The 26,908-nt window shown below is 37.8% G+C and overlaps 1 protein-coding gene across 1 annotated transcript in view; it reads right to left on the bottom strand.

Annotated features, from left to right (window-relative positions):
• The window catches only part of LOC145213089 (polycystin-1-like), a 72,958-nt gene that overhangs the window by 26,785 nt on the left and 19,265 nt on the right, over positions 1 to 26,908 (bottom strand). The window contains exons 6-9 of the mRNA XM_080081328.1: positions 23,490 to 23,561; positions 9,325 to 9,494; positions 3,146 to 3,300; positions 894 to 1,016 (exon numbers count right to left, since the gene is read on the bottom strand). Coding sequence (XP_079937454.1) covers positions 894 to 1,016; positions 3,146 to 3,300; positions 9,325 to 9,494; positions 23,490 to 23,561 — 520 coding nt within the window. The remainder of the gene's footprint in view (positions 1 to 893; positions 1,017 to 3,145; positions 3,301 to 9,324; positions 9,495 to 23,489; positions 23,562 to 26,908) is intronic.

The following is a 26,908-nucleotide window of genomic DNA, read 5'->3' as shown; positions in this document are numbered from 1 at the left end:
ATCTGTGTAAATTTCATCCAAGTCCATCAAACATTTTGTGAAAAAACGAGTCAGGCAAACTTTGGGAAGAAAAAAAAAGAAAAAAAAGAAACAAAACAAAAACAAATTCGAGTAAAATCAATGTGTCCCCTTCAGGGAAGGGGACCCATAATTAGTGGCAAATATCAGGCCAATTGAACATATTGTTACATCATTATAATGTTATACAATAAGTAATAAAAAAAATGGAAATATTACTACTGGCAGTAAACCCTTGTTGTGCAGCAGACAAAGCTGACAATGCCAATTTATTTACTACCTAACATTGAGGCATGCAGTTCTTTTTTGTACCTTTATGTACATCACTAACGTTTAGCCAGATTTATACGAAACTAAATGATCATTAAGTTTCTAACACAAGAAGCAATAGGGTGTAAAACCTTAACAAAATAAAAACCATAACCACTGAAACTAAAAATGAACATGTTGCCTTTATGGTACTGCAGCGCAAAACTGTCTGGTAACATATCTGTTTATGCGTGAAGCAGAACCTCTCGCTGCAAACAGTGAATCACTGCTGTGGTATATAGTCTTAGGACTTCTGTGGTGATTGACTAACTGAGTAAACACATATTATAGGCTGTAAAGGTAACCACTTGGCTGATCATGCTAAAATTTGTACAACAAACACAGAAGTTTCTACAAACAACTGTTCAAAAATTTCAGCACATCAGGATTTTTGTTTCTGACAAAAAGGATGTTGCAAAAATATTTAAAATGCTTTTCACTTCTCCTGAACTTCGAAACAAACCAGCATTAAAACAAAAACAAAAAATATGGACAAAACTAATCAGGGAAATTCAGGGAAGTGGACCCATAACAATGCATTCAATGTTGTAATACAAAATCGATACCTTTCTGCCACAAGCCATTTGAATGGTATGATTGTCACATGCTTCCATACATATTGTCCATTCGGTCCGGTTTTGCAAAACCAAGTCTGCTGAGTTTTCGTAAGCACAAAGGCATGAATTGTTCTGCAAAACAATTGTTTATTTCTTTACATTTTAAAACACTTCAGGTTTCCAGATATGTCAGAAACTGAAAGTGCCACAAGAATGGTGGCTTGGCACATTTTTGCTATAGCACATGGACACAAATTACCATATATACTCGCGGATAGGTCGCAAAACAAAAATATATAGATGCGACCTATCCGCTCGACATAAGTGCAAATCGCCACCAAGTCGGAACAAAATTGAAAGTTTTCGGCTATTGCAAGTACCGTATTTTCCGGCTAATAAGCCGATTTCCAGGACCTACGTTTTCGACCTAATTTTCTGGGGTCGGCTTATTGAGCGGATATAACGTATTTATTCGAGTATGCAGAAAAGCGCAAAATTTTATTCTAAATTTCAATAAAAAATTAAGGGTGCGCGTTATAGACGCGAATTGTAGTGGAAATGTGCTATGTAATGGCAATGATATACAGGTTTGTAGCGAGTTGGTTATTCATGAAAATCGTATGGTCGGCGCTTGCGTACATGCACTTGCTATCGCTCACCGGTGTCGATAAAAAAAATTTGATTATATTAAGCCCTACAAAAAAAACATAGGAAGTTATCTATGCAAAAAAGCTAGAGAAAAGGGTGTTTTAAATCCCTAGATTTTCAGTGCAACTTATGTGCGAGCAACTCTAAATTATACTTTTTTAACACAAAACTAATAGTGCGACCTATCGGCGAGTATACACGGTATAATTCACAATAGGCGTTAAGGCCCGTTTACACTATGCTTAGCGGCGCCCAACCTAACCTTACCTTGCGACGCTTCCGTTTACACTGCGATTATCGGTGCGTACCTAAGCTTACTAAATAATATACAAGACGTATTTTTTAGCTCACAGCAAATGTCGATGACCATAAATCACCACATAAATTTATTGTTACCCATTTTAGATCGAAAAAGCTTTGTATCAATCTAAATTAAATCATATTTTGTTAGTAAATATGATTTGGCATCTTGGTAATCATACAGGATTGTTCTGGATGTTGTTGCATAGATTGGTGACATTTTATCTCACTTTCATGTTTCTATAACATGTAGTCCGCTGTGCTAGGGTAAATGTACATTTTAAATGCAATTAATTACAATATTCAAACACAATAAAACACCACATACAATCATAACCATGTAATAAATACTTAAATTGAAGGCAAATAGCGTGTCATCATTTATTTTTGGCAATTGAACCAGCTTTTTCAAATCAGAAACCCGTACACAGCGATAACACAAACCGTTTGCGCAGGTTCAAGCAGCTTGATACGCAGAAAAACGCTCGGTAGGCGATCGCTCGCTCATTTCTACGAGACTTGAGCGTCCGAAATCAGTCAAGCGCGAAACCAGACAGAAAAAATGAAACAAACAAACTTACGCAGGTTTGAGCGCGCGCGATACGCATAGTGTAAACGGGCCTTTATGGTCACCAACACTTAATCCTTATGACAGTGGTTCCCAACCAGGGCCAATGGCCCCCCAGGGGGGGCACAAGCTGTGTTCTGGGGGGGGGGGCACAGGTGTACATTCACCAGAAACATCCACAAAAAAAATTTTTTTTACCTTTATTCCCTAACTTAATCGACTATTTCATGTACTATTAGTTGATAATTAAGTTTTTTGCAATTTCGGATTCTTGTTTACTCTATATTTGACCTGTTTAAAGTCAAAATTAGAACCGAATTCCAACACGAGATTGCCATTTACATTTTTTATGGGGGCCACAGGTCCTACAGGGTTATTTGAAGGGGGCACAGGGCGCAAAAGTAACTTTTAGGGGGCCACAGTCCACAGGAGGTTGGGAACCACTGCCTTATGACGTCATAAGACTGATAACTCCGCACTAACTCAGGGTGTTATTATCCAGAAACACCAGTAACATATGTTTAGTTGTTTTTTTTAAGACCTTTAAACCACAGGAGACAGTAAGGTCCCAAACATACTTGTCCAACTCCACACAAAAAATTTACTACAATTTCCATTTGTGGTGTCCAGTGGTTGAAAAAATGAAATAAGTTCGTTGTTGTTTTTCGTTTTCACCCTACAATATCCCCCACAGGAAAGGAGATCTCTAATTACTTTACTGATTACTCTACCACACAGAAGTTACCTCAAGTAAATTGGAAGCAAAAAAATATCCTTTAGAAAAACATATAATGGCACAAGTGTCATTTTGAAAACCATTAACGTTTTCCATGTGCTCCCACAGAATCAGCTGCATTTGTTGTTGTTTTTCATTCCACGCACATGACATATAATCATCAGCTGAAACAAAAATATTTATAAAACTAGAGAAGTGGCTTTCTGATATATTTCTATTTTATACATTCTATATGTCACATATTCAACAGTGCCAGTAATGTTATGTTCTGCCTTGCAGTAATGTTCTGCCTTTTTCCTTTCGTTGTACGTCATAACTATGTTACATCACATAGCCAATTGTCTCGATGTGGTGTGAGGCCGTTACATGCGGGACTATTCATTCTATTATTGAGTTGTTGAAAACACCACGTGTTGTAACTGCGTGTGGCTTGATAGCAGAAAGGGCGCACCAACTGGAAGCCCAAGCATCAGAAAGGGCGCACCAGCTAGAGCTCAAGAAGATGGAGATTCATCTGGCAGAGATTTCTGCTGCGAGTGTGGCAAACCCTGTTGTGCAAGCAAAGTCACCGAAGTTGCCGACGTTTGTTGACGGCAAGGATGAGATAGACAGCTACTTTCTTCGGTTTGAGCGATTTGCGGCTGTGAGTAAATGGGACAAGGCCGACTGGGCAACTTCATTAAGTGCGTTGCTGACTGGTCGAGCCCTTGATGTATATTCGCGATTGTCCGACGAGTCAGCGAATAATTATGATATGTTGAAGCAAGCTTTGCTTAATAGATACGACCTAACAGAAGAAGGGTATCGCCTGAAGTTTCGCGAAGCACGGCCTCAAGCAGAAGAGAGCTCTGAGCAATTTATAGTACGCTTGCAGAATTACCTGGGGAAGTGGATTGATATGGCAGGGTGTGGCACTTCCTGGAATGGAGTGCGGGATCTGTTCGTCAAGTAACAATTTATAAAGTCTTGCCCAAGCAGCCTGGCTGTGCATTTAAAAGAGAATGCTCCCAAAGACATCACTGGTCTTTCTGCAATTGCTGATCATTTCTTAAATGCACATGAAGCGACTTTGGCGACTTTAGAACAAAGAAAAACCCCTGCCAAGGAAGAAAATCGAGAAGGCGTGTGTTTTAAGTGTAAGAAGACAGGTCACCAGGCAAAAGAGTGTCGCCTGCAGGGACCGCCAAATAACGTTCGTAGATGTTTCATCTGTAACCGGACAGGGCATCTGGCGAAAGATTGCAGGGCAAGAGTGACGTTGCCCAAGTCTCAAGGTTCGGGGCAGTCAGCAGCGGCGGCATCTATCAAAAGACAACGTTCCACATTGAGTAATAGTTGCAGAGGCAAATACACCAGAGGCAAAAAGGTTGCCGGTGAAAAAAGGATATGTAGGCTCATTCGTGGTTGACACCCTACGTGATACTGGCTGCACGGGAATTGTTGTCAAGCGGAAGTTTGTGAGCGACGAAGACCTTACTGAAGAGGTGGGTTATGTGAAGCTTTTAGATGGTACTGTACTCGAAGCCCCAATAGCGAAGATTAAAGTGAAGACACCTTACTTGTCTGGATATGTCGAAGCACTATGTCTTGAGAGTGCAATCCACGATTTGGTGATCGGCAACGTGGATGGCGCCTGACAACCCTATAGATTTATGTGTTGAGGTGTCGGCTGTGACGACTCGTGCCCAGGGGAGAATCAACAGAGATCTGAAACCTTTAAAAATTGCCAAAGAAACAGAGTGGCCAGCTTTGAATGAAGCAGAGTTCAGAAAACATCAAAGAAGCGACACTACGTTGGTGAAGATTTGGGAAATGAAGGAGATTCGTCAAAAAGGGGGTTATAAGTCGTACTTCAGCGAAGAAGACGGGTTATTGTATAGATTTTTCAGTCACCCGAAAATGCAGAATGGAAAGTGGATTCGACAGCTGGTCGTGCCGACTAAATTGCGATTGAAAACGTTGGAAATTGCTCACGACTCAATCATGGGTGGTCATTTGGGCGTCAACAAAACTGCTGACAAAATCATGAGCAACTTTTTCTGGCCAGTGCTTAGAGAAGATGTTAAAAGGTTTTGCCGATCCTGTGATGTGTGCCAAAGGACAGTAGGCAAAGGTACAGTGTCGAAAGTGCCTTTACAAAGCATGCCAGTGATTGACGTCCCCTTTAAACGGGTTGCGGTGGATCTGGTTGGGCCGATAAAGCCTGCAAGTGAATCTGGTCACAGCTACATATTAACGCTAGTTGACTACGCTACGAGATACCCAGAGGCAGTGCCCTTAAAATCGATTACAACTGAAGCTGTTGCAGAAGCGTTGGTCAGCATTTACAGCCGCATCGGTATGCCTGAGGAAATTTTAAGTGATCTCGGCACACAGTTTGTGTCTGACTGCATGAAAGAAATAGAGCGCCTGCTGAAAATAAAGCACTTGAGCACGACACCTTACCATCCACAATGTAATGGACTTACGGAGAAATTTAATGGGACACTAAAGAAAATGTTAAAACGACTGTGCAGCGACAAACCAACGCAGTGGAACCGTTATATTGATGCTGTGCTATTTGCATATCGCGAGGTGCCTCAGGAATCAACCGGCTTTGCCCCATTTGAATTATTGTATGGGAGAACTGTAAGGGGACCAATGCACGTGCTACGCGAAATGTGGTCGAACCCAGATACGGATGAAGATGTGTTGACCAGCTACAGATATGTTTTTGAACTTCGTGAAAGGATGGAGCAAGCTTTTATGACAGTAAAGGAAGAATTGGAAAACTCACAGAACCGTTATAAGAAGTACTTTGACAGAAAAGCGAAGCGACGTACTTTTTACCCTGGTGACTTGGTGATTGTTCTGTTGCCGAATGACAGTAACAAATTACTGATGCAGTGGAAGGGGCCATTCAAGGTTCTCAAGCAATGTGGAGTCAACGACTACCAACTTGAAATCGGAAACAAAGAAAAGGTGCTCCATGCTAACCTGCTGAAGAAATATTTTGACAGGAGTAAGGAGTTTGGCCAAGGCATGGTCGTGAGTGCTGTTGGAGAAGTTGGTGATTCGGGATTAGAGGACGAATCCAATTTGATCGAGTGTGTTTGTACTTCGGCCAACGAAACCGTGGGGGACGTGAAATATGGTGAATCACTGGATAAATACCAGAGAGAAGAAGTAAAGTCATTGGTTGAGGAGTTCGAGGAAGTGTTTTGTGACGTTCCAGGAAATTTAAACTTAGTGGAACATAGGATAGATTTGACAAGCAACCAGCCTGTGCGTTCGAAGCCGTACCCAGTACCGTACAAGTTGCGTGACGAGCTAAACAGTGATTTAGAGGATATGCTTTCGCTCGGTATCATTCGACCATCACAATCGACGTACGCTACACCGGTGGTTGTGGTTCGCAAGAAGGACGGCACGAATCGGGTCTGTGTCGATTACAGAAAATTAAACAAGATCACGTTATTCGACCCAGAGCCGATGACAACTGCAGATGAGATTTTTGGGAAATTAAGTGGAGACAAGTATTTCTCTACTATTGATCTGGCTAAGGGATATTGGCAAGTACCGGTTGCTGTATCTGATGTCTATAAGACTGCGTTTGTGACACATGGGGGCACCTACGAGTTTGCAAAGATGCCTTTCGGGATGATGAATTCATCCGCAACATTCGTGAGAGCTATGCGGAAATTGCTCTATGGGTTGGAACAGGTGGAAAGCTATATTGATGACGTCATAGTGCACACAAAGACGTGGGATGAGCATTTGTCGACACTTCGAGCTGTTTTGGAAAGGTTCCGTCATGCGGGGGAAACAGCAAAGCCTTCAAAGTGTTTGATCGCTTCGACAGAAGTGAGTTTTTTAGGACATTCCGTTAAATTCAATGAACTGGGAATGAGTGACGATAACATGGTGAAGATACAGAGAGCACCCAGACCAGTCAACAAGACTGAGGTGCGTTCCTTCTTGGGCTTAACCGGATATTACCGCGACTTCGTTCAGAATTATGCCACAGTTGCAGCGCCATTGACAGAGCTAACGAAAAAGGGTGAAAAGAATAACGTTCGCTGGGGTGCTGCTCAAGAAGAATCATTTAAAGCACTCAAAGAGAGTTTGTCGAAATCTCCAATTCTGCGTCTGCCTGACATACACAAGGAGTTTGTCTTGCGTACGGATGCTTCAGACATCGGCATTGGATGCGTTCTATGCGTACAGAAGCACGGCGACAGGTTGTTCCCTGTTCGTTATGCTAGTCGCAAATTGAGCGCGCCGGAACGAAATTATTCCACTATTGAACGCGAGTGTTTAGCGATTGTGTGGGCGATTCGCAAGTTCGAATTGTACTTATGTGGTGTTGAATTTAAGTTACAAACCGACCATCAACCATTGGTGTATATTGACTCCGCCAAATTTTTGAATTCCAGAGTGATGCGGTGGGCCATGTTTTTGCAAAACTATCGTATTGTGTTTGAAAGCATAAAAGGCCGCAACAATGTTGGTGCTGACTTTTTGAGTAGATTGCCTGTTGTTCAAATGTTTATGTGACAAAGTCGTTGAATTGTGTTATTGTGTTTGTCGAAAATTGAAATTTTGCCCTAAAAAAGGGGGTGATGTCACATATTCAACAGTGCCAGTAATGTTATGTTCTGCCTTGCAGTAATGTTCTGCCTTTTTCCTTTCGTTGTACGTCATAACTATGTTACGTCACATAGCCAATTGTCTCGATATGTGGTGTGAGGCTGTTACATGCGGGACTATTCATTCTATTATTGAGTTGTTGAAAACACCACGTGTTGTAACTGCGTGTGGCTTGATATAAAATACAACAGAACAAGTTAAGAAGTAAGGTGTCCGAACTCTCACGTGTATGCAAGGCAGGCAAACCGTGACACTATACGATATTTACTATACTATACACGATTGTATCTACATGTATGATTGTTTTTGCAAGCAAAAACGAATGGGTCCCCACACACGTGTTTATGCAGATATACGGTAAACCTATGTTGCAGTTATTTTTAGATTCTTAAGGACAATTTTTTTACAAAGCATTAACTTAACTTTAAAAGTTTTTGTCCGTATTCTTTTTGCATCATTATTGTCATATAATTACAAAAAATCGGTGAAAAATGAACAGGGAAAATACTTTCAATTTAATCTCTTGCTTTGACCTAGATATTGTCGTTCCAGTTCAGTTTTAAACACATATTTTCCTGGAAAGCCTTAACTGTTATATTAGACACTATATAAAAAAGTCGTTTGCTACAAAGGTATACATAACAACTTGTTTTTCACTTAACTTTGTTTCGCAAAAACGACCGTTTAATGACCTTTTGACACTGTTTTTAACATCGTGCAGTCCTTAGTGTTTAAAAATACCGTTCAGCCTAATTTATACACCACTTAAGTACTGATTCTTGAATTGATTTGTACTAAAACCGATTATTTCGGGGTTTAAAGGGTGAAAAATGGGTGAATCCGAAAAAAAAGATACAAAATTCTTTAAAAAGCCTTACATTGCACCAAACAACAAAGCATGAAACTCCAAGACGCTGTAGTTTAGTCAGTACAACGGTTTTACAAAATTTACGTTTTGGGGGCCTGTGGGTGAACCGCTGGGCCAATCGGGGTCAAACTTCAGGAGGATCAAATTTGGATAATTAACTAACATCTCTGTAAATTTGAATAAATTTAAAGCACTCTTTCTTGACCAAACGAGTCTCACAAACCAGCGTTAGACAGAAAAAAGAAAAAAAAATACGGACAAAAACAATATGTGTCCCCTTCAGGGAAGGGGACCCATAACTATAGTCCATATGCTACCGAAATTTTAGCCAATTCCGACACTGTTTTATAAACTTACCCATTTTAGGGGGCTAGTAGGGTAACTAATGGGGCTTTACACTGAACTAAAAAAAATATGAAACCTCAATGACTCGATCAATAGTACTGCAAAATTTTAGCCCAATCTGCCTATGTTTAAAATTTCGACCACTAGAGGTGTTTTGAGCAATAACCGTTAATGCTTCTGACGTCATGGGGCTGTTAACAACCCCCTAACTGCCATGGCGCAAAAATGTCCATTAAACAAAAACATGTGTCTCCTACAGGGAAGGGGGGAAATCACCCTACAGGGAAATCTCCTTTATAATAAAATCAGGTTGGACAGAAAAAATAGACAATAATATACTACTTACCACAAAACTGTTTTGATAAATTTGCAAACATAATTGGTTTCTGTTGCAGTGACAAAGGTTTGGAACATAGAGTAAGGTTCCAGTCAACAATTTTGTGCTTATTTTCCTTCATCCAGAGCTGAAGCCACTTCAAGTCACAGTTGCAGTTCCATAAGTTTTCAGAAATATGTCTGTAAAATGGTTAATGTCAGTCAGGTTTGTTGATTCAACACCAAAGTTCCATACTGATCGTAGTTTTAAATTAGGCAGATCTACAGGGTAAACATAGATATTTAAAAATGATTTATGTAAACTGGGCTACATTGTTTCAATACATGCTAGCAACAACAACTTTATTCAGTCTTTTTTGTGGGATTTACTTGTTAAAAAGAAATTCTCAAATCTAGGCCAGGGCATAAGCCGCTGCAGAGAACGTAAACATCTGCAAACTGCTTTGGGTGTCAAGCAATCCATACTCAATCTACTCTCTCATTTTCAACCGACTTGTCACAAGGCTGTTCGTATTATTGTTAACTATGATCCACTACTAGGGCTGTTTGATAAAAGCAAAAATTGTAAGAAAACAGTATTTAACACTTTCACTGTCCGTTAATGTACGTCAAGACCAAACAGCCCACGCCATAAATGTGTGATAGGCGCATGTCTAGGCCGACGCTTGGCAGGCATTAAACTTGATTATGTGAATGGAGTCTTGTTTCATAACAAAGTTATTATTGTGCATAAGTTTTAGTAGTAATTTATGGTGCATAAGATTTTATTGTGCGGAAGCTGTAGCGTTATGTTCTTTGTAATTCGTTATTGATGCTGTTGAGGCATTGTAGCAGACAAGACAATGCAATTGTGCGCAACAATTGAAACTAGAATGGTGGCTTTCTGATATACTTCCATTTTATATATTCTATACGATATTTACCAATTTACTATACACATCATTTGATCTACACATATGATTGTTTTTGTAAACAAAAACTAATGGGTCCCCACACGCGTGTTTGTGCGGATTTACGGTAAACAAATGTTGCGGTGATTTTTAAATTCTTAAGAACAAATTTTTAGAAAGCGTTAACCCAACAATGAAAAATTTTGTTGTATTTTTTTGCACTATTATTGTCGTATAATTACAAAAGCATTAAAAAAGAACGAAACAAATACTTTCAATTTAATCTCTTGCTTTGACCCAGATATTGTCGTCCAAGGTCGGGTTTTAAACACAATTTTTTTCTAGAAAGCTGTAACAGTTGTGTTACAGACAATTAAAATACGATTTGCTGCAAGTGTATACATAACTTTTCATTTAACTTTGTTTCGCAAAACGAGTTTTTCATTTAACTTTGTTTCGCAAAACGAGTACCATTGACCTGTAGTAACCTTTAGGGTGCACACACCAAACGACTGTTTGACCTTTTGACACCGTTTTCAATAGCACGCCGTCCTTGGTGTTCAACAACACCGTTTGACCTAATTTATATACGCCTTGAGTATTTGATTAAAAAAAAAACAAAAAACGCTACGTTATGGCGAAAGAAAGTTCTGAACTGTGTTAGTAATACCTACTAATTGACCTTAAGTAACCCGTGGTCATGCAGCGGCCAACCTAACAACGAGCATTTAAAAAACTTTTATCTTGCAAAAAAGTCAAGTTTATTTTTTCATATTTAGTTTGTTTAACAAAGTTTTGCTTGACATTATACGAAACCGAAGCACGCTTATTAGGTTTAAATCGCGTCATATGTGTGAAACCTTTGCCAAAACTGAAAATGTGAGTGATAACTTAATAAAACGACATGCATTGCTGTGCAAAACAGCTGATTTCTAATCACCGAAACGACGTCTCGTAAAACGTCTGTCCGACGTCAAGCTGAGCCCTCCCGCTCTGCCCTATTATTCGTAAACGTACTCTCTTGGGACTTCTGCCTACAGTGTCTTTCTTGACCAAACGAGCGTTAGACACATTTACGTTTCGGGGGTCTGTGGGTGTGTCGCTGGGTCATTCGGGGTCAAACTTCAGGTGGATCAAGTTCAGATTAATATCTAACATATGTCCAAATTTGAATAAATTTGAAGCACTCTTTCTTTACTAAACGACCGTTACAAACCAGCGTTAAAAATTTTACGTTTCGGGGGCCTGTGGGTGAACCGCTGGGTAATTTGGGGTCAAACTTCTGGTTGACCAAGTTTGAATTAATATCTAACATATGTCCAAATTTCAATAAATTTGAAGTACGCTTTCTTCACTAAACGAGCGTTACAGACCAGCGTTAAAAATTTTACGTTTCGGGGGCCTGTGGGTGAACCGCTGGGTAATTTAGGGTCAAACTTCACGTGGACCAAGTTTGGATTAATATCTAACATATGTCCAAATTTGAATAAATTTGAAGCACTCTTTCTTGACCAAACGAGCGTTACAAACCAGCGTTAGACAGAAAAAAGAAAAAAGAAAAAAGAAAAAAGAAAAAAAGAAAAAAAAAATACGGACAAAAACAATATGTGTCCCCTTCAGGGAAGGGGACCCATAACAATTAGCAAAAGCCCGCACTGAACGCATGTTTGGGTGAATGCTGGCCGCACTAAAAGTGGTAATACACAGAGAACAAGTAAAAAAGAATCAAGCTCTTCTCAGCTCCAGTGTAAATTGGTTTACTGCGATCAAAATCTTGTTTCTGACATATACTTTATTTTAAATTAAGGTTCTTTAATGGGCCAATGTTTGAGACAGGGGCGATTTTAAAATTACTACTTGTATGAAAAATATACAAGAACTGGTGTATACACAAACTAACTTAGCTGACTAAAACTTACCACCATATATAACTCGTCTTGCAAACAAACACCAGGCATAAGAGGCGCATCAGCTTAGACATCCTGCTATTTGAATAAATTGTATTCAATGGGTAAGGGAGCATGGTTGGGCAAGTAAGTTGCCACAGGGCACTCTGGAGTAAGGCTATATACAGAGCTGGGCAAACTCATGGGTCCCCTCACATGCAAAGTTGCAAATAATGCACTTTGCAAAATAATTAAGATAAATTTTGGAGCTATTGTTTTTTTAAGGGTTAATTGGGTAAATGGTGGAGCTACATGGTAAAACTTAACAATCATCACCTCATAATGTTTTTTTATGGAAATTGTCTAAATTTTGTAACATTAGTTAAAAAAATAACCCTTTTCAGGGGGCTAATGGGGTAACTGTTGGGACTGCAGGGCGAAACGTGAAATTCGACACATAAAATAACATATTGTTTTTTTCATTAAATTTAGACATCGTTTAAAAATTCATCAATTTTAGGGGGCCAGTGAGGTAAATATTGGAGATGCAGAGTGAAACTTAACAATCGACATCTAAAAATGGTACATTCTACAAGCTATCCAAATTTCATCAAATTCCAAAATTGTTTAAAAAATTCATCCATTTTAAGAGGCTAGTGGGGCAAATATTGGGGCTACAGGGTAAAACACAACAATCAACACCTAATTATGGGAAAATGAACAAACTGTTCAAATTTCATCTAAGTCAGACATTGTTTAAAACATTTACCTATTTTAGGGGGCAAGTGGGGCAAATTTTGGGGCTGCAGGGTTAAACACAACACCTGACACCTAATTATGGCAAAATGAACAAACTGTTCAAATTTTATCTAATTCAGATATTGTTCAAAAAATTTACCTATTTTAGGGGGCAGTTGGGTAAATTTCCAAGGTAAAGGCTAACACAACAATCATCACCTAACTAGAAGGGTGGCTTAGCACATTTTGTTGTTGCATTTACACTATAACCTATTTTGAAACATTAATATATTTCCTATGCTTATTTTGTATTGGGTCCCATATTAGCCATCGTCTTTTATAACCTTAGTCGTTTCTGCAGGCAAAAACTCATGGGTCCCCACACATGCAAAGTTAAAAATAATGCAATTCAAGAGATAACCATGAGAAAGTCGAGTGTTGTAAGGTAAAACACAGTGATCGGCACTGGGCTTAAATAATAATACTATGTAGAATACAAACTATAAAATTAGATTCACCCCAGATATTGTTTGAAGTATGTCCTATTTAACATTTTAAAAAACTGACCCATTTTAGGGGGCTAGTAGGGTAACTAATTGGGTTCGACACACAAACTAAAAAATATTTAAAAACCATAATGACTCAATCAATAGTACTGCAAAATTTCAGCCCAATCCGCCAATGTTTAAAATTTCGACCACTAGAGATGTTTTAAGCAACAACCGTTAATGTTTCTGACGTCATAGGGCTGTTAACAAGCTCCTAACTGCCATGGCGCAAAAACGTCCAGCAAGCAACCCACCAACAAGCAACATACAACTGGTTGCCCTTGTAACACTATTGGGCAACAGAAATCTTTCGTTTGTGTTGCCCAGTAACATACAAAATGTTGGGACTACAGGGTTGAACACAACAATCGACAACTATAAATGGCATACTATACAAGAAATCCAAATTTTACCCAATTCTGACACTGTTTAAAAACTCACCCATTTTAGGGGGATAGCGGGGTAAATACTGGGGTTATCAACAAAAACAAAGTGAGATGCACATCTATGTGAATATATCTACCATCTGTGTAAATTTCAGCCTAATCCATCAAACATTTGATGGAAAAACGAGTCGGACAAACTTTGGGTAAAAACACCCATTTTAGGGGGCTAGCGGGGTAAATACTGGGGTTATCAACAAAAACAAAGTGGGATGCACATCTACATAACTATATCTACCATCTGTGTAAATTTCAGCCAAATCCATCAAACATTTGATGGAAAAACGAGTCGGACAAACTTTGGGAAGAAAAAAAAGAAAAAAAAAAGAAAAAAAAGAAACAAAAAAAACACAATTTGAGTAAAATCAATATGTGTCCCCTTCAGGGAAGGTGACCCATAATTATAGCTAAATGAACAAACTGTCTAAATTTCATCAAATTTGGACAATGCTAAAAAACCATTTTAGGAGGCTAGTGGGGTAAATACTGGGGCTACAAAGTCAAACAAACCAAAAACCACATCTACATGACCATATCTACCATCTGTAAAAGTTTCATCCAAATCCATAAAAGATTTGTTGCCAAAAGGACAAACTTCACGGCAGAAAAAAGAAAAAAAAGCTGAGTGAAATCAAGATGCATCCCCTTCAAGGGGACCCATAACAATCAATTTGTTGTGAGACTCTAACCGACTGAAATCAATTGTATTTGTTGCGTATTGGTCAGAAACATTTATAAAAAGCAATAACACATGACTAACATTAGTCGGATTCTCGGGTATGCAGCATACCAGAGTTTATAGTCCGGGTATACCTAGTATACCCATGTTCGGCGCCAATGTGTGGAGTAGCTTGTTTACACACCTTTCACTTCATCTGCACTGCCATCCTTGCTCATGGGTACACATGCAAAGTTGCAAATAATGTACGATGTACCTTACATACTCCCAGATAGGTCGCAACTTTTTCCGTATTTTATTTTTAACAAAAAATATAGGTGCGACCAATCCGCTAGACATAAGTTTGAAAGTTTTCGGGTATTGCAAGTACCGTATTTTCCGGCTAATAAGCCGATTTTCAGGACCTACTTTTTCGACCTAATTTTCTGGGGTCGGCTTATTGGGCGGATATAACATATTTATTCGAGTATGCCGCGCAAAAATTTAAACTAATTTTCAATAAAAAATTAAGGGTGCAGGTTATACATGCGAATTGTAGTGGAAATGTACTATTGCCACTGTGGTTCTATCGAGTATGGGTGCATGCGCTCGTGCACGCACATACCAATGCGAGACAGTTTCGTGAGCGCACACGCGACCTCTCAGCATGCATTGGATTTTCCCGCTTTGTTAAGAAAAAAATGTAAACATATTTTGATTATATTAAGCCCTACAAAAAAAATAAAATAAGAAGTTACCTATGCAAAAAAGCTAGGGAAAGGGCCCTTTAAATCCCTAGATTTTCAATGCGACTTATGTGCTAGTCAACTCTAAATTAAACTTTTTTAACACAAAACTAATAGTGCGACCTATACGGTGGCGCGACCTATCGGCCAGTATATACGGTATATGTGTTAAAACATGGCGATCAAAATTCTGCTTAAATAATCATGCTATATAAGTGTAAACTATCCAAACTTCATCCAATTCAGACATGGTTTTAAAATTTCACCTATTTTAGGGGTTACTAGGGTAAATGGTGAGGCTGCAGGGCAAATGTAACCATCAACACTTCAAAATGGTGTGTTCTATAAACTAAGGGTCACCAAACTATGGCCAGCGGGCCAGATCTGACCTCAAAGTCAATTCATCCGGCCTGCAACCATATGTTTTGGTTTGTCAAATTGCATGGATAGCTTTGTAACATTTTAATCTACTTCTTACAAAAGTTTTCCTGTCATGATTGGTAGGATTGATATTACCTAATTTCATAGGATTACAACGGTCAGGATTGATCCAAAGCCAGTTTGTTACGTCACAGACAAGTCTATATGTGTTAATTGTGCACAAACAAATTGCCTTCCCTTTGTTACTTGTGACATAATATACAATACAGCATTGCTCGTAAGATGAGACTAACTTTACAATTTAACAGTCACATCACCAGATTTTAAATGGGATTGTAGAAAGACCATATCTTGGCGCCCCTATAAAATCGCCTGGCAAGTTTGGAAAGATGGCTTTAAGCATGAGAACTATGTGGCCCGCACGAATTATTATTAATTCTTAGAAAAGTTCAAACCAGTTAAAAGTATCAAGCCAAAACTTCAAAGGTTTTGTCCATACTTTTTATTTTTGTTTTAATATAAAGAAGAAGAAAATATATATAAAAATATTTTTTTTTAGGAACACTATACACGGACTTGAAAAGTAGTTTAATCATAAACATTACTGCCAAGGTAGTGGTGTATATAGAATACATCATGTAGACGTTTCGACAATCTCTGTTGTCATCATCAGTACATGTTTTCAATCAAGCTGTAGAACACGGCCAGTTCCCTGTTATCGTCTGTGACGTCACTTCACACATCTGGCTTTTCCCTTTTTCCCTTAGTGCTTTATATACCGTGTTCTACAGCTTGATTGAAAACATGTACTGATGATGACAACAGAGATTGTCGAAACGTCTACACGATGTATTCTATATACACCACTACCTTGACAGTAATGTTTATGATTAAAATATTTTTTTTATTCATTATTTTGGGTGTGTATGAGTGAACCACAATATGTGTTCCTTTCAGGGAAGGGGACCAATAAATAATGTGGGTGTATATAAGTGAAAACTACTGAATCCAAGCAAATTTACTGATTATGCAAATTTCGGAGAAGTGAAAGTGATCTTTGTTCAGCCTTATGCTCATCAACAACATTTTGCCAGAATTTGATCTTAATTTTAAACTTGCTATTGTTACTTCTCCCATATAGTATTACAGACACTGACAAACAAAAAGTTATGTTGTGGCAAATTCTACCTTGTTTTGCAATAGTCTCAGACCAGGTGGTAGCCCACCTGAATGAACAATTAATGACGTTTCGACAAGGTTATCCTTAGCGCACAGTTATATCAAAATACAACAATTTTTTCACTAAAATAAAAATAACCTAACTATTGTTAGGCCCCAAAACATGCCTCATTGTATACAGCGATATAAATCGTATTAGTGCGAACTTTTTTTAGAATTGGGGTTCGTTTGAAAGTTTATGCATATTGGCTTCAATTTATTCAAAAAAAATGATATGTTAGTATTTGAAAAAAATTAATTACACTAAGGAGAAAGTCAAAATTCAGAAAAAAACGTGTTTTTTCAAATTTTTGTTTTACAGCCATTTTTTTGTTATTTTGCGCTTGGTTGATTCACAGACAGCTGTTAGGAGTGTATTTCAGGGCTCTGTAAGCGCGTTGTGGCGATCTTTGTTTACAATTTGATGTGTGTTCAGCTGAATTGGGCTTGAAAGTGGGTAGTTTTGGGCAGTAAATTTGCCTTAGTTTGCTTGAATATACTGCTGTATCAGTCAGTTTAGCTTTACTATTTGTGGTGACAGCAGTTATTTATCAAGAAAACAACTGTTGTAGAAGCATTTTGACTTTGGAAGTTTGTGGTTGCTGACCTATATTTTGATTATATCTGGCCCTCAACTGCACTTATATTGTCAAATGATAGGAGGATTTGGCCTCATGAATAGACAAGAAATACAGAAGAATCAGTGCAAAGTACCTTGGCAATGCTTGGAATTGTGTTTTTTTTTGCTAACTTCTGTGAACTGTGTTTCAAACTTGCACATGTTGTGGTGTAATGATACATAATAAACATCCCATGTACAAACACTTGTGTACAGGTATTTAGTAAACATTAGAATTAAGTCAGCACATTGTCAAAATAGCCAAAAATTATTATTGAAAACAAGTTTCATACGCTCAAAAACAGTAATATTATCCTTTACTACAGAAAAATATGAAACTAAAATTGATCAATATGACGTCATGAGCTAATTAATGACTTCATCGAAAAAACACACATGAAGTTTTGTAAGGAATTGTTTGTAAAACAACTTGGAACTATTAATTGTAACGAAAAACATCGATAAACTGGAATTTTATGAAATGACGTCATTTCGTTAGTGATGACGTCATAGAAAAATTTTTTATCTTTAAATTGCAGAAAATTTTATACCCAACAACTTTCCCAGAGAAAGTTTTTGCCTATCTTCTATCGATTTTGCATAAAACCATAAAGAGCAAGAGCATGTCTAAACATTAATTTTTGCCAAAAGAAATTCAGCAGTTATAGGGTTACCAATGTATGGATGACCAATACAAAACCAAATAAAGCTTAACGAGTTTATAAACAGTAAGGTACAAAACTTTGAATCAAAACATGCCATCTTACTAGGCATTGCCACAATGGACCCTTACAGAAATGACTGTATGACCTCCTGCTATGAAATAAACCTACACAGTGAACTGGTCACTCCTTTGAAATTGATGTTCTTGTGCAGGGGTTTCCAAACTAGGGGCAGGAACACCATGTGAGCTCAAAATGGTGAATGTGTGGGGTCACAACATTGTTAAAGAAACAGCGCACAAAAGAACCAAGTCGGAAGTATGCTTTGTGTGAATGCTGCTGTATGTAATTATAGAACTAGAAGGGTGGCTTTCTGATATACTTCCATTTTATATATTATATACGATATTTACCAATTTACTATACACATCATTTGATCCACACATATGATTGTTTTTGTAAACAAAAACTAATGGGTCCCCACACGCGTGTTTGTGCGGATTTACGGTAAAACAAATGTTGCGGTGACTTTTAGATTTTCAAGGACAAATTTTTAGAAAGCATTAACCCAACAATAAAAATTTGTTGTTCGTATTCTTTTTGCACTATTATTGTCATATAATTACAAAAACATTAAAAAAGAACGAAACAAATACTTTAATTTAATCTCTTGCTTTGACCCAGATATTGTCGTCCAAGGTCGGGTTTTAAACACATTTTTTTCTAGAAAGCTGTAACAGTTGTGCTACAGACACTTTAAATTAAAAAGCAATTTGCTACAAGTGTACACATAACAAATTGTTTTTTATTTAACTTTGTTTTGCAAAACCATTGACCTGTAGTAACCTCTCAGGGTGCACACGCCAAACGACTGTTTGGCCTATTGACAACGTTTTCAATAGCATGCCGTCATTCGTGTTCAACAACACCGTTTAACCTAATTTATTCATGCCTTGAGTGTTGATTCCTAAATTTATTGCAAAAAAACACTACGTTATGACGAAAAAAAGTTCTGAACTGTGTTAGTAATATACGAAACCGAAGCATGCTTATTAGGTTTAAATCACGTCACAGGTGTGAAACCTTTGCCAAAACTGAAAATGTGAGTGATAACTTAATAAAACGAAATAGCATTGCTGTGAAAAACAGCTGATTTCTAATCACCGAAACGACGTCTCGTAAAACGTCTGTCCGACGTCAAGCTGAGCCCTCCTGCTATCGTAAACCAGTGTTACTCTCTTGGGACTTCTGCCTACAGTGTCTTTCTTGACCAAACGAGCGTTAGACACATTTACGATTCGGGGGCTTGTGGTTGAACCCCTGAGTAATTCGGGGTCAAACTTCTGGAGGATCAAGTTTGGATTAATAACTAACATATGTCCAAATTTGAATAAATTTGAAGCACTCGTTCTTTACCAAACGAGCGTTACAAACCAGCGTTAAAAATTTTACGTTTCGGGGGCCTGTGCGTGAACCCTTGGGTCATTCAGGGTCAAACTTCAGGAGGATCAAATTTTGGTTAATAACTAACATCTGACAAAATTTAAACAAATTTGAAGCACTCTTTCTTGACCAAACGCATATAACAAACCATGTTTTAAAAATTTTGCATTTTGGGGGCCTGTGGTTGAACCGCTGGGTAATTCGGGGTCAAACTTCAGGAGGATCAAATTTAGATTAATAACTAGAAGGGTGGCTTAGCACATATTGCCCTTGCATATACACTATAACCTATTTAAAAAAAATAATATATTCCCTACATAGGCGTCGATTTTTTAATTATTTGCAAAATTTTAGGGGAGACCTTTCCATGTTTTGGAAACATCCATCAGCCGTTCAAACCCACAATCTTAGGAACACAATGCAGTTGCGTTAACTGCTCCGTTGTCCTGGCGAGCGCACGATCTAAGTTATGACCCTTATTCGCTTAAACCAGGGGTCACTAAACGTTTTACACTGCGGGCCGGATAACTTTAATAACGATTCGCGCGAGCCGCATAGTTATAACATGTTCTAGCGCCGTCTTTCCATACTTAGCCCGCGATGCGATTTTCATAGGTGGGCCAAAATTTGGTCTTTCTACAATCCCATTTAAAATCTGGTGATCCGACTGTTAAATTGTATAGTTAGCATCAACTAACGAACAATGCTCGTATATTACGTCACAAGTAACAAAAGAATGCAATTGTTCGCGCACAATTAACACTTGTAGTCTCGTCTGTGATGTAAAAATTGGTTGTGGTCTATTTTGGGCGTTGTAATCCTATGAATCCAAAAAAATGTGGGCCGTAGTTTGGTGACCCCTGGGTTAAACAAACGAAACAAAGTTTGCAGATATAGCAAACTTCCGCACAGACAGATAGTGAAGTTGCCACAGGAATTAAGTAAACATTGTTCAAGATGTTCATTTACATTGTATGTGACGATTTTTAAACAACTCAACATTAAACTGGCAACGTCTTATTCGAGGGTTGCTTGCGTTTTGGCTGCAAAAATGCCTATAATATTTGTTTGACTAGTCATTCCTGCAGTTAACATAAAGCAAATACAAGATACTTGAACAACCAGCCAGTACTGGGAATAAAACAATCACATAACAATGCCGATTGTTAGTGCAACCATTGTTACGTTGCGTAACAAACCACGAGACACTTGCGTTTGTCATTGATTGTGACCTTCAATCTTACAAACAGCCGGTTTCAACTACTTTACGGTATAGACGTGTATGTGGTCTTTCTGGCAATACTTTATTTCAAACAAAAACAGGGGAGACAATACATATGTTGTCACCCCTGTTTTTTCAGGAGGGGAGACATGTCACCCCGGTAACCCCTAAATCGACGCCTATGATTCCCTACACTTATTTTATATTGGGTCCCATATCACACACTGTCTTTTATAACATTAGTTGTTTCTGCAGGCAGAAACTCATGGGTCCCCACACATGCAAAGTTGTAAATAATGCATTTCAACAAATAACCATGTGAATATTTGGTATTGTAAGGTCAAACACAATGATTGGTACTGAGCATAAATAAACATGCTATGTGGAGTGCAAACTATCTAAATTTCTTCCATTCGGGCATTTTTAAAGGTTTTTCTATTGTATGTTCTATCTGAAAAATGAAGGGGTAAATAGCGAAAAATTAGACTAAAACACAACAATCAGCTGCTATTATTGGAAAATTGCACAAGCTGTCCTAATTTCATTCAATTCAGACTTTGTTAAAAAAATTCACCCATTTTAGGGGGCTAGTGGGGTAAATGTTGGGGCTACAGGTTGGAAAACAACAATCAACAACCATAGATAGCACCCACTACAAGCTGCCCAAGTTTTATTCAATTCAGACATTGTTAAAAAAATTGTCCTATTTTGGGGGGCAAGTGGCGTAAATGTTTGGGCTACAGGGTTAAACAAACGAATCAACACCTATAAATGGCATACTCTACAAGCTTTCCAAATTTTATCCAATTCAGACATTGTTTAAAAAAATCCCCCTTTTTAGGGGGCTAGCGGGTAAACGTTGGGGCTACAGGTTGGAAAACAACAATCAACACCTAACAATGGCACAATGGACAAACTGTCCAAATTTCATCCCATTCGAACAATACTTAAACAATTCACCCTTTTTGGGGGGCTAGTGGGGTAAATAATTGGTCTCTACTCCAAAACTAAAAAAATATCAAACCACAATAACCCAATCCACAGTCCTGTAAATTTTGGTCCAAATCGGCAAATGTTTAAACATTTGGCCACTGGAGGGAATTTTGAGCAACAATGCCTCTGACGTCATAAGGCTGTTAACACCCCATGACTGTCGACTGCAAAAACATCCACCAAACAACCCACAAACATTAGTAATGTATATATGGTTGCCTTTATAACATCACACAAAACTAACGTTTGTAGTGCGCACCAACCACATTTTACATTTTGGGGGCTAGCGGGGTAAATACTGGGGTTATCATGACAAACGAAGCAGATGGCACATCTACATAACTATATCTACCATCTGTGAAAGTTTCATCCAAATCCATCAAACATTTCAAGGCAAAAAGGGGTGGACAAACTTCAGGGAAGAAAAAAAAAAAAGAAAAAAAAAAAAAAGAAATCGAGTAAAATCAAGATGTGTCCCCTTCAAGGAAGGGGACCCATAACTAACATCTGTCCAAATTTGAAGCACTCTTTCTTGACCAAATGCGTTTAACAAACCAGCGTTAGACAGAAAAAAGAAAAAGGGAAGGGAACCCATAATAATACAAACAGTATTAACTGCTAGGTTATATGCATGTACAGTACTGTATTTTACGGACCATAAAGCGCACCTGATTATAAGACGCACTGTCAATAAATTGCTTTGATTAGTTTTTTGTTCATACATAAGGCGCACCGGGCTATAGAACGCAACGTATTTTAAGGAGTATGGGTTATAAAAGTTTACTGGTTACGTAATAAATGTAAGCAAGTCACAATAGTACAATGAGCAAAAGAAAAAATGAGTTTAGTGAATATCACAGTTGCTAGTTGCTTTTACTGTAGTTTATTGTGTAAGATGGTGGTTTATTTATATAATAATAGTATCGGTACTGGAGTGTAGGCAATAAAGCACTACTTGATCCATACATTAGGCGCACCGGCTTATAAGGCAATTTATTTTAAATAATTTATGAAGAAAAAACAGGATTTAAATTGCGCCTCACTCATTCATAGAAAGTATGCAGATATATTTCTTTTGACTTTGTACACAGCATTGAGATAGTTGAGTAAGGTATAATGCGTGGCAGACATCTAATGATTATATTGACTTGGGGTCACATTTAACAGTTGAAACTACTGAAGAGGGTCGTGCTATTAAAGGCTATAAAAAGTTTATCCTATTTACTAAACAACCCCTGTATAGTGTCATAAGATCTAGTAAAGGTGTATTGGGGGCTGCACTACTGGTAATGTACCATCTGTGGATAATAAACACTCTATGAGTGTTTGTTTACAAATTCAGCATATTAAGGGTTGTCTAGCTAAACTGTAAATCCAAAAAAAAAACACTATTCCGGAGTAAAAGGGTGAAAAAATCCAACTGAAAGGTCCAAAATGCTTCAAAACACTTTGCGATTCACAAACCAACAAATATGAAACTCCTGAGTATGCACTTTGTTACAATTGCTGTTTTTAAAATTCCCTGTTATGGAGGCATGTGGGTAAACAGCTGGGTCAATCAGGTTAGAAATTTGTGAAGCGGATCATGATCTATATATTGGTAAATTGAACTAATTTAAATCGTTCTTTCTTGACAAAAACGTGTAAGCTAACTTGCATAAGCAGAAAATAATGGACAAAACAGTATGTTTCTCCAATATACAAAAGAACAGATAATAAATAACTTACAGGGCAACCAATGATGTTAATCCAGATAGAACTCCACGGGGCAGTATTTTAAGAAAGTTGTGACTTAGATCTCTAAAAACAAATGGAAACACAATTAGTTATTTATCCTTTTTTTTCAATGTAGTGAAATTGTATCTGGTTTTGAAAACAAAAAAAATGAAAAAAAGGATTGCATTTTTGTCACTGCAGTTTTTTTCAAAATATTTGCACGGCATCAGTAAACAAACTGAATGATTAAACTATACCATAACGTAAATCGTGTCAATTATTATATTTTTTAACACATTATCGTTTTTCCCACTGCAGATCAAAAAAGTAGTTCATTGGTAGGCTGGCAATCATGCTTGGGGCAATGTTAAAACCCTCAGAACTAAATTGAGGATGAAAGATGACTAGTCTGCACTAATTGCCTTGAAGATAAACTTATATTTTCATGTCAAAAGTGCAGCATACCACTTCATGTGATGTCATAAATGACTGTTGAATATTCGGTTTCGGCCGAACCGAAATATAGCCAATTCGATACATCACTAATTACCACCCAACCACAAGAGGTTTCTGCAGGACTACATACACATGCTGCAACTGTACCAATTTGCTTCCGCACATCATATTAATACTGTCACTTAATTGCATATACATGTCTGCGGGGACCTATACATTTATGTTGATAGGTCGGCTTGTGTATAGAGTATATTTTAAAATAGAAATATAATATATACTAAAAGGGTGGCTTAGTACATTTTCCCATTTAACATCCACTACACCCTATTATGAAATGTTAATATAGTCCTTGCCCTTATTTTATATTGAGTCCCATATTAGCCATTGTCTTATAAACCTTTGTTGTTTCTGCAGGCAACTACTCATGGGTCCCACACATCCAAAGTTGAAAATAATGCAATTTAAGAGATGCCCATCATTAAGTTGTAAGTTGAAACAGAGGGATCAGTACTGGGCTTTAACAATGATGCAATTAAAAGTAAAAACTATACAAATCTGATTCAACTCAGGCATTATTTAAAATTTGTTCTATTTAATGTTCTAGTTGAAAAAGGAGGGGTTAATAGTGATAAAATAAAGTAAAACACAACAATTGACACTTATAAATATCAAATCTACAAGATGTGCACATTTTATTTAATTTGAACATTGTTAAAAAATCACCCATTTCAGTGGCCAGTGGGGTAAATCGTGGGTCCCCACACGCGTGTTTGTGCGGATTTGCAGTAATCAAGTGTTCCGGTTATTTTTAGATTCTTAAGGAAGAAAAAAGTATCAACTCAAATAATCAAAACAGTCAAAAAGAACGGCAAAAATACTTTCAATTCAATCTCTTGCTTTGACCTTGATATTGTTGTGAGAGGTCAGTTTTTCAACACAAATTTTACTAGAACGCCTTAACAGTTGTATTAAGACCATTGATCTGCAGTAACCTCTCATAGTGTAGACGCCGAACGACCGTTTAATGACCTTTTGACACCTTTTTCATTAGCACACAGTCCTTAGTGTTCAACAATACCGTTTTGCCTAATTTAAACATGACCTAAATATTGATTCTTGAATGGACATGTTAAAAACTACGAGGGTGGCTTAGCACATTTTGCCATTGCCCATACGCTAAATCATATTATAAAACGGTGATATAATTCCTACACTTATTTCATGTTGGGTCTAGTGATGGGACGATACCAGGTTTTGAAGCAAGTACCGATACCGAGTACGAGTACCACATGTATATACCTTCGATACCGAGTATGATTACCGAGTACTTAAGTGTAGTGTTGTACATAGTTGTATATCACTGGCTAATTTATCTGCCATGGCCGGGGTACAGGCGCGCACACACACATGCCGAAAAATGTAATCTCCATGTGATAGCGAAAAAGATACACGTAAACTGACGGAACTTTTTTCCAATTTTGTGCTGTCCGAAGCAAATATTGGCATAAAGTTGCCCATATTCTTTTGGTGTAAATCGGCCTTCGATATTCGCACGTTGGTATCGAAAACTGAGACAAAATATTTCGATACCGAGTACGAGTATCGATACCACTGAAATCGTTCGATACCGAGTTCCGGGTACTCGTCCCATCACTAATTGGGTCCCATATTAGTGACCGTCTTTTAAAACCTTAGTTGTTTCTGCAGGCAGAAACGCATGGCTCCCCACACATGCAAAGTTGTAAATAATGCAATTAAAGAGTTAACCATCAGAAAGTTTGGTGTTGCATGGTAAAACACTGAGATCGGTATTTGGCTTATATAATCATGCTATACAAATTGGAATCAAATCAGACATTGTTTAAAGTTTTTCTATTTAAAACAATAAATGTTCTATTTTAAAACAAAGAAGTAAAACACAAAAATTGACACCTATAAATGGCACATTTTACAAGCTAACCAAATTTCTTACAATTGTGGCCCTGTTTAAAAAACTCCTATCACCCATTTTAGGGGGCTAGTGGGGTAAATATTGGGGCTACAGGGTTTAACAAAACAATCGACACCTATATATGCCATATTCTACAAACTATCCTAATTTCAGCCAATTGCGACACTGTTTAAAAAACTAGAAGGGTGGCTTAGCACATATTGCCCTTGCATATACACTATAACCTATTTTAAAACATAAATATATTTCCTTTGCTTATTTTGTTTCGGGTCCTTTATTAGCCATCAACTTTTATAACTTTAGTCGTTTCTGCAGGCAAAAACTCATGGGTCCCCACACAAAGTTTAAAATAATGCAATTCAAGAGATAACCATGAGAAAGTCGAGTGTTGTAAGGTAAAACACAGCGATCGGCACTGGGCTTAAATAATAATACTATGTAGAATACAAACTATAAAATTAGATTCACCCCAGATATTGTTTGAAGTATGTCCTATTTAACATTTTAAAAAACTGACCCATTTTAGGGGGCTAGTAGGGCAACTAATTGTGTTCGACACACAAACTAAAAAATAAACAAAAACCACAATGACTCAATCCGAGAATGTTTAAAATTTCGACCACTAGAGGTGTTTTGAGCAACAACCGTTAATGTTTCTGACGTCATAGGCCTGTTAACAAGCCCCTAACTGCCATGGCGCAAAAACGACCACCAAACAACCCACCAACAAGCAACATACAACTGGTTACCCTTGTAACACTATTGCGCCAAAGAAATTTTGTTCCTTTGTGGTGCCCAGTAACATACAAATACGTTTTACACTTTAGGGGCTTGTGGGGTAAATGTTAGGACTACAGGGTTGAACACAACAATCGACACCTATAAATGGCATACTATACAAGAAATCCAAATTTCAGCCAATTCTGACACTGTTTAAAAACTCACCCATTTTAGGGGGCTAGCGGGGTAAATACTGGGGTTATCAACAAAAACAAAGTGGGATGCACATCTACATGAATATATC

Source organism: Phallusia mammillata, chromosome 2 (genome assembly GCF_965637545.1).
Source record: "Phallusia mammillata chromosome 2, kaPhaMamm4.hap1.1, whole genome shotgun sequence".
Classification (NCBI taxonomy): Eukaryota; Metazoa; Chordata; class Ascidiacea; order Phlebobranchia; family Ascidiidae; genus Phallusia; species Phallusia mammillata.
This window is presented reverse-complemented; position numbering and strand designations above follow the sequence as displayed.